This window comes from Oryctolagus cuniculus, chromosome 4 (assembly GCF_964237555.1).
Source record: "Oryctolagus cuniculus chromosome 4, mOryCun1.1, whole genome shotgun sequence".
NCBI classification, from domain to species: Eukaryota; Metazoa; Chordata; class Mammalia; order Lagomorpha; family Leporidae; genus Oryctolagus; species Oryctolagus cuniculus.
Genome location: NC_091435.1, coordinates 89,135,995 through 89,145,785, shown reverse-complemented (window position 1 = coordinate 89,145,785; position 9,791 = coordinate 89,135,995). Strand labels below are relative to the sequence as shown.

The window sequence follows — 9,791 nt, the reverse complement described above, 5'->3', positions numbered from 1 at the left end:
TGTTGCAGAAATATCTCCACAACCTTGTGCAATGCTTAACACATAATTTTTGTTTAGATACTTTTTTAGACATTAAATAGAAGTACAAGTTTGATTTTTTTTAAAGAACTTTGTATAAAATGTTTCCATGAAAGTGAATTTTTACTGGTAGTCCTACCCTCGCTGGTGCACACTTCCTCTTTCACCACCACCTTTTAGCATAAACAAGTAAGTCAAACAACCATGCAACAGGTAATGTGTCTTGGTTAAATTTGCATTGACACACAGATACAAATCACTTAAAAATGAATTCTGATTGCTTCAATTCTGATTTTCACTAATGTCTTAGGCAAAATTAAGCTCCTAAACCATTAGTCCTGTTTCTAGATGTGCTTAGACTTTTCTGGATGTTATTTATAACCACTGTCTGTTCTGCAAATCAAGTGAATTTTAACATACATATATCATGGAATCCAAACAAAAAATCTTGAGATTCCGTTTTTCTAATTTGTTAAGTGAGAGCAGTAATGTATCCATTTCTTTGATACTTTTATTATTAATTGACACATAATAGTTGTACATACTTGTGATGTTTTGAGACATGGGCATAATGTGTAATACTCAAATCATGGTAATTAATATATCCATCATCCCAGGCATTTAAAGCAGAAATTCATTGATGGTTTCAACAACAAAAGTAATAATAATACATTATTAAACAATTAGAAAGTCCAGAAGTGTGTGTAAAATGGACAATTATATCTAACTCACAATCTAAAAATATTTATATGTAATGTTTTATATTTTCTTATAGTGTGACTTATTTGGTTTTCAGTTGCAAGCAATAATATTAACAAGTCATATACTTGCTTAATTGTGTATTTGTTTTTATTTAGGCCATATATGCATTTAGTTTTAAAATCCAAATAGTACTAGGGACTCATGATAAAAATCAATGCTTCTCTGCTCTGCCTCATTTGAGTACTATTTCTTGAAACAATAATTTTTAACTTTCTGTGTTTTCTTTAATATATTTATAGCTTAATTTTCAAATGATATACTTTATCATTATTTGGTGTTTCCTTAAGTTTTGGGTATTATTTATTGACTTTGGACAATTGAAGAGGAAGATTCAGATTTCTTACTATCAAGTTATCTTCCCTGCCGGCGCCGTGGCTCGATAGGCTAATCCTCCGCCTGCGGCGTTGGCACACCGGGTTCTAGGCCAGTCAGGGCGCTGGATTCTGTCCTGTTTGCTCCTCTTCCAGTCTGGCTCTCTGCTGTGGCCTGGGAGTGCATGGAGGATGGCTCAAGTCCTTGGGCCCTGCACCTGCACGGGAGACCAGGAGAAGCACCTTGCTCCTGGCTTCGGATCAGTGCGGTGTGCCGGCCTCAGCGGCTATTGGGGGGGTGAACCAACAGAAAAAAAAAAAAAAAAAAAAGGAAGAAAGGAAGACCTTTCTCTCTGTATCTCTCTCTCTCACTGTCCACTCCACCTGTCAAAAAAAATTATCTTCCCTTGAATACATTTTCCTTCTGCCTAGTTTGACAAAAGGAATAACCCACATTAAAAATATTAATACAGGGTCAATATTTGGCACAGCAACTTAAATTATTGCTTTGGATGCCCTTATTCCATGTCAGAGTGCCTGGTCTGAGTACGGGCTATTCCACTCTGAAACAGCTTCCTGCTAGCATGCAATATGGGTGGCTGTAGATGAAGGCTCAGGTACTTCAGTTCCTTCACTCAGATGCTAAGTTCCATGCTCCTGGATTTGGCCTGGCTTAACCCTAAATGTGGTAGGCATTTGGGGAGTGAATCAGGGAATGGAAGATCTATCTCTGTCTCTGTCTCTGGAAATTCTTACTAGATTTGATGTTTGGGAATTAAATTATAAATATTTCTAATACTTTGCATTGATGATTCAGAATTAAAATTGGCTTGTTTTTAGAGTTTCTTCATATGGTGGAGGGGGGCCCAAAGCACCAAAACATGGAACACGATACAGTTCAGGGCTTTGAGTGTGAAGGTGAATTCCAACAGTTGGATTCACGGAGGCTTCTGTCCCTAGAAAGAGAAAGATGGAGTATTGTTATTTTCCTAGTCAGCATAAAGCAGAAGTACATGACCCTCCTGATAAAATCTGACCTTTCCTAGATCACTGGAGAAACGTAAATTAACTGTACCTTTGAGAAAATATTTACAACCATGTTTCAGTCTGTAGTCACCATTTAGTCAATATAGGAAGAATATTTGTGTGAATCAGCTGATTATATCATCATTGACTAACTCATCAGGAAGCATTTACACTGTAGTAGCTGAAACTAAAGGATTACTGTAAACACCAGTGACATTTCAGCTAATGCTCCCATTATAGGTTGTACAAGTCCCACTAGATAGATTAAAATATCACTTTCTAAGCTTCATTATGTTGTATTTATGCTTGCAAGTGGCAACTACTGCAAATAATTACTCTAAACATTTCCTGGAGCAGGTGTGTGGGGGGGGGGATTTTGGCACTGAAGATTAAGTCATTGTTTAAGACACCCACACATCCCATATAGGCGTGCCTGTGTTTGAGTTCTGCTTCTGCTTCTGATTCAACCAGCCTGATGATACACTGGGAGGCAGCAGGTGAAGTCTCCAATGGTTGGGACCTACTACCTTCATAGGAGACCCAGATTGAGTTCCTGCTCCTGGCTTTGATTTGGTCCAGCTCTAGCTGTTGTAGGCATTTGAGAAATGAACCAGTGAATAGAACATTCTCTCTCCCCCACCCCTCTCTCTCTTTCTCTCCTCCCCTCCCCCTCCCCCTCTCCCTCTCTCTCTCTCTCTCTCTCTGTTTCAAATAAATAAAAATAAACATTATGATCATAAAATAAACTGAAAATATGTCATTGTAACAATTAAAAGAAAGAATAAGGAAGGAAGAGGGAGGGTGTGAGTGTAGGCAGGACAAATGGTAGGGTAGGAAGTATGACTATGCTCCTAAATCTGTACATATGAAATAAATGAAACTTGTTCATTTTATGTAAATAAAAATAAACAAAAACAAAAAAGTTAAGTACATAAAATTTTCCTTATAACAAATGAAGAAATATTAAGATAAATGCTAAAAGGTTTGAATTTAAAGTATAGGCACACAGCAAAGAGAAGTCTTTATCTTCCACACACTGGTCACCTTGATAGACTATGCACTGATTCCAAAAGCTCTTTGGAAAATCTTCTGCTACTGTTTCCTTAAAAGACCTCTTTTGAGTGATACAGGAAATCGATAGTCATATTTTATAGTCATTTCATGGTTTGCATGTGTGCTTTCATCTGCATTTTTACTTTTCTTTGAATGATTTTGATTGCCCTTCTCTAAACAATAGTAATACCCACATATTTACTATTAAAGAAAAAATAGGCTATTGAGCTAAATTTGTCTATTAAACAAATTTAATTGGAACATAAGTATTCCCATTCATTTACAGATTGACTATAACTGCTCTTGCCATCTAAACTCTAAAGGCAGAGGTGAGTGGTCCTCATAGAGACTGTATAGCTTGGAAAGCTAAAATAATTTCTATTTTGCCCTTCACAGGAGAAATTTACTGATCTTCCTTAAAGTCTGAAATTTGATATTGTCCTATTAGGAAGATTCCAAAGAATCTTCACTGTTTAAAATTCTTCACAGAACAATTACTAAAGAATTAAAAAATGGAATTATATATTTTTATAAGACATTAGCTGTCTCCGTGGAAATAATATGCAGATTGTTCAAAATGAATCCTTGGATTGGGTAATTTTAGTTCAAGACCACAGAGTTTCAAATGTTCGTATTTGTCTTACTTTTTGTTTCACTGTTTCTCAAAGTGACATATAATAACTCAAATATTTGTATAATATGCAAAGGGTATGACAAAGTTTATAGTATAAATCCACCTCTTGGTTCAGTACTTTTCTTAGGTAATCATTTATATAGTTGAATAATCTACTCCTACACTATTATATAATCTTTCTTTGCCTCAGCTTTTCCTTATCAATAAAAAGATAATGATAATATCTACCTATAAAAAAGTAAAGCTGAACAAATATAAGATGCTTAAAACAGGCTTGGCATACAGTAGATGTTTATTATTATTATTATTATTATTATCTTATACAGAGAACTATACTACACTAAGTAAGTGCATGTATTTTTTTTCTTATCTACATGATTTTAGTGGTTAAATAATAATTTAATCATTATCCTTATTGGTTCCAATAAATTATTAAATAAAATATGTGATCAAAACCTTTTTGTAAAAACATATATATTAATTTTTAGTTATTTATTTAAAAAATGAGGGAGAGATTTTCCATCCACTGGTTCATTTCCCAAATGTTTATAACAGCTAAGGCTGGGCCAGGTCTTCTAGGTGGATGCCAGGCCCCCAAGTGCTTGAGTTGCTCTTAGAGTGCACAGTAGAAGAAACTGTATCAGAAATGGAGCTGGGACTCAAATCCAGACACACTGACAGGGGATGTGGGCATCCCAAGCAATGACTTCATCATAGTGCCAAACTCCTGCTGCTTTTGCAGTTTAGACATATAAGCAGCTGTCCACTCATCTGTGGAAATGGAAGGCACTACTTCCTGTTCCTCTGTCTCTGGCCCTCCTTCTGGTACCCACTCAAAGCATTCACATTTAATCACTGCTGAAGACAAAATTTCTATTTTCCCTGAAATAAGAACAAGAGAAGATTATCTCCAAAACTGTAGAAGAGAGAGGGTCAGGGAGATTGGGTAGTGGAAGGACAGACTTATCAGGAAATCAGCCTTGGGAAGACGCTAATCCACTATAAGCATCCCCAGGAGTTCAGTTCTGTGAGCTCTCACCTTACTGTCTCATCATAACAGCCATAGGCCTTGACAAGGAGCCTCGTCAGGGCTGAGATAACCCAGCTCCGATCCACAGACCAATGTAATGATGGCAACAGGACACTGACATGGGTTTTATGTTCTTTATTATTTTTATTAAAATATGGACAAGCAAAGGTAGGGTCCTCTCATCTAAGCTTTTGAATTATCTTTTCTCTAATGAACAGTGGATCATTTTTCTATCTCAATCCATACTTGCTGTCTGACCTCCCAATCCCCAAACCTTTTTCCCTTCACTGCTGCTAAATGTCTACTCCCTCATTAATACGAGATTTTATTCAGCTTCACAACCTTATTTTCAATGAAACTTTATTTTTTTCTTATTCACAGTGAATTAAAATAACAAAAACTATTTTTCAAAAATTTAAAATTCCTGGCCAGCGCTGTGACTCACTTGGCTAATCCTCCACCTGCGGTGCCGGCACTCCGGGTTCTAGTCTCAGTTGGGGCACCCGGTACTAGTCCCGGTTGCTCCTTTTCCAGTCCAGCTCTCCGCTGTGGCCCGGGAGGGCAGCGGAGGATGTCCTGAGTACTTGGGTCCCTGCAGCCACATGGGAGACCGGGAGGAAGTACCCGGATCCTGGCTTCGGATCAGCGCAGCGCCGGCAGTGGCGGCCATTTGGGGAGTGAACCAATGGAAGGAAGACCTTTCTCTCTGTCTCTTTCTCACTGTCTATAACTCTCTCTCTGTCTCTCTCTCTCACTGTCTAACTCTGCCTGGTAAAAAAAAAAAAAAATTAAAATTCCTTTGATATTATTTTCTTTTTAAAAAAAGCAACTTAAATCTTTCTTTTATCTTTAAAATTATGTCTAATTTTTATAATTTTTCTATATCCTCAGTTTTATAAAGTAGAGTGTAATGATCAAAAACCATGGAGATTTTGGGTGCAGATTATTATGTGATAATATCAAGAATTATGAAAAACTTGCATAAATTCCTTTAAAAATCACTTTCTGTAATGAGTGTATTCTTACTCTCCGCTTCCACTACTGCAGAGGAAAAAAAGTAATTACAGTTCTGTGTTTTCTGTTGAATTATAATGTAGGAGGGCTTAGACTGGCATTATTAAAATGCATAAGGGAGGGGGCATTTAGTCTAGGAGTTAAGATGCCCACATCCCACACTAGAATACCTGGACTGGATTCTTGGCTACTGACTTCAGCCTCCTGCTAATGCAGACCCTGGAAGGTAACAGTGAAGGCACAGTAATTTGGTTCCTGCCATGTACTGAAAGACCTGGATTGAGTGCTCAGTTCCTAGTTTTAGCCCTGGCCTTTATGTGCTTTGGAGCAGTGAAACAATGGATAGGAGTTCTTTCTGCGTGTCTATTTGTTTCTCTTTCCGTCTTCTATCCTCCTTCCCTCCTTCCTTCCTTCCTTCCTTCCTTCCTTCCTTCCTTCCTTCCTTCCTTCCTTCTTCTCTCTCTCTGCCTCACAAATGCATTTTTCTTAAAAAAATTTTACAACATAATTTGTATGCCACATTGGGTTAAGTTACCACTTGCAGATTCAATTGCAGATTGGAGTGCCAGTTGCTCAGCTTCTCATCCAATTCCTTACTAAAGCACCTCTAGGAAAGCAAGGAAGATGGCCAAAGTATTTGTGCCCCTAGCATCCATGTAAGAGACTAGAATGGAATTTGGACTTTTGATTTTGGTCTGGTCCAGAGCTGGCCATTGGGACTATTTGGAGATTGAATCAGTACATGGAAGACATCTCTCTCTCTCCTCACCCCCCACCACCATGTGTTTGTATGTATGTGTGTATATATATCTGTTTGTCTCTCTCTCTCTCTCATTTTGTCACTGTGCTTTTCAAATAAATAAATATGAAAAAATTAGAACACAGACAAGATACTGAGATAAAAAAGTGAATGAAAAAATCATTTATCCTGTAACATGGATGCTGAAAAAAAAAAAAAAAACCTCCAAATAATGCTAGAATTGTTGATGTCCATTGATTTAAAGAGAACTAGAAGGTGTCAGAAACTACTTCATGGATGACCCCATCCAAGAAGACATCAGGGCACTAAATGGATACTTTTGAGGTTGCTGCAGAGATAGTAAGAGAGAACTGGATCAGGTAGAAAAGTGTGTTTGGGGTGTGGAGTTAGATGCATAACAGAAGAAAGGGCGATCTAGGAGATGCTAGAATTGCATTCTGGAAGAGGAGGGGTCCTTAAGCAGAAATAATTTGATGATTTTAGAGCTTGTACAAAACAAATAGATCTCAATTTTTGACCTTCAAATATATCCACCTTCAAACTGCAAGTTTCTTCTTTCATCTTGTTCCTTGTCTATATTCTTGACTTTCTTCTTCTCTTCTTCTTCCTGCTTACTCTGATTGCACCTCTTTCTCATCTGTAGCTCCCAAAAGGATGCATTAGGTTTCTATGGCTACTACAACAAAGCACCACACACTGTGTGACTTAAGCAACAGAAATTGACTTTCTCACAATTTTGGAGACTGGGCATTTCCAATATCAAGTATCAGCAGGGTTAGTTTCTTCTGTGACCTCTCTCCTTGGCTTATAAATTGGCATCTTCTTCCTGTGTCTTTACGTGGTCTTCCTTATGTGCCTGTTCATGTGCTAAATCTCCTGTACAAGGATGTTGGTCGTCTCAAATTATGATTCACTTCCATTACTTTAATTTAATTAATTTTATTAAGAACACTTCAAATTTTGTTATATTCTGAGGTACCAGGGGTTAGGTTTTCAAACACATGAATTTAGAGAGAAGACAATTCAGCCTGTAACAGAGGTAGCAAATGGATTACTTTTCCATTTCCAGAGAGTAAAGACTTTTGTCATAATGTTCTCTAGACAAAGGAAGTGCTCACTGAGCTCAGTAGTGCTAGAGTCTCTTCTACTAAACCCATTGACTATTTAGAGAAACTCTTGACTATGATGGGCCATTTGGTACATAGATCCCATGAAGAAGAGAGATTCTGCTCTTAAGGCAGAAACTCAGCAGAGTACTGTGAAACAGCATGGTCATTGATAACAACAGTTGCTAATAGGATTTGGGCTATTTGGCTGAGTTCCCAAAGGCCTTTTGAGACAGGAAATTTCATCAGCCATTAGGATGGGATGTCTTAGCAACACTTTTCTTATGTATTTTTAAGGATATCAGGCTGTTTTCTCTTTTTAGTATTTCTAATCAAGATAATTGGAAACCTGAGCCATGAAATACTGTCAAGAATTGCTACTGAGAAAATTCATATTTTATGTATTTTAACATTAGTGAAGCTCAATCAACTGTAGCCTTTGATATTAAGCCAAATTCTTCTCCTTTCTTCTACTCAGTTAAGGTCCTCTTCTAGGAGATCATGAGAATCAGACCCCTGACCCATAGGCCAAAGGAGCAGAATTATTTCAACTAATATATTCAACAAATATTGTAATAATGTGAAATAAGTTCTGAAGAAAAAAAATAAAGCCCTGAATGGAACTCAAAATTAATATATCAAATCTAGTGTCTTTTTATACTGTTTTAAATGGCCCATTTCACACATCCTGTGTTCAGGGTGAACATACTGTCTTTTCCGTTTTACTTGAGGGATATCAGGAAGTCCATACACTCTATTTTCTACCCTTCTATGTCACCATTGTCATTCAAGTGATTTCTGATGGCTCTTTCCCCTTTCTGACCAGTGGTTGAAGGCAAACTCAGAAGTATAATCCTATAACTTTGGATGGGACTCACAATTGTGAGCATACACATTGTGGGAGCTGTGGAGGTACATCATGTGCCTTTCACTCTCACCTCCCTTACTGATACATACTGAGATGGTTTCCTAGCTTTCTTTTGGAGAGCAGCTCCTTCTTCCAGAAATATTAGATAGGAAGAAACATTTATCTGGAGAATTGAAAATATAAAGAGGATCCAGTGGAGAAAGTAGAACCAGGGGGGAAATAATCCAGTAAGAGTTAGGTTTCACACTGCATTAAAATACTGGTTCTCTAGAATTTACAGCCAGAAATTACTGGTAAATAATTCATTGGGATCACAGAGAATGACACTTCCTAAATTACTTTTTGTGGTTTGTTTTGGAGGAGATAAATAAGAATTCCTAAAACCACAAGTCTGGAGTTTACATCAAAATCAAACACTACAAATGGCTGTTAAATATCTGTACTAGGGTCCTGAGAATTCTGGACAAGACGGGAGATGGGCGATGGATGGGGTGACTTAGTATTCAACCTAGTATTGATAAGAGGAAAGATAAGTGGGAAGGGACAACTGAAATTGCAGCTTCCATAATGGAAATCAGTGGATGAGATCTTTGTAGTGCTGCTCAAGCTGGAACACAGTTTAAGTGTTTCTTGAGCAAAAATAAGATCTAGAATCAATACCAGTGGAGTTAAAAGGAAAGGATAGCATGAGGATGGGAATGAAGATTCTAAAACACAATCTCTACCACAGACTATGTCATTGTGCCCAGTGCATATTTTTTGAATTCCTTTCCACATTTCTGTACAATTGATTTCTATTAGTTGACTGGCAGCAAAGATCTATTTATGTGTATTTACCATGAAGAATGAGAGGAATAGATAACATGCTATTAAGAGATAGAACTACCAATCTTCAAAGTGACATTTAAAAATTAGAGACTACCTGGAGTTAAAAGCAGAACCAGGATGCAAATTCAGGCATTCTGATTTGAACATTGGAGTCCTAAGTAGAATGTTACCCACTACACAAAATGTTTATGGCAATTTCAGTTTATTTTTATTCTTTTTATTTTTTATTTATCTAGGGCATACCCTGTTCCAACTATTGAAAAATCTCATGCTGGTGCACAACTCTGAAAAACCGCTATTAATTTTTAGCAAACAACAGTGGGGTTTAATCCAGTACCTGAGAGGGAATATTCACAACAGCCTATGTATAAGGACAATGTT

General features: G+C 37.2%; 1 protein-coding gene across 2 annotated transcripts in view; it reads right to left on the bottom strand.

Moving 5' to 3' along the window:
* Positions 1 to 1,389: 1,389 nt before the first annotated feature.
* Positions 1,390 to 9,791, bottom strand: part of TMEM207 (transmembrane protein 207) — a 30,501-nt gene continuing 22,099 nt past the window's right edge. For both annotated transcript variants that reach the window (XM_008266652.4, XM_051818897.2), the window contains exon 5: positions 1,390 to 2,047. In XM_008266652.4, the coding sequence (XP_008264874.3) occupies positions 1,911 to 2,047 (137 nt within the window). In that variant the 3' untranslated portion in view covers positions 1,390 to 1,910. The remainder of the gene's footprint in view (positions 2,048 to 9,791) is intronic.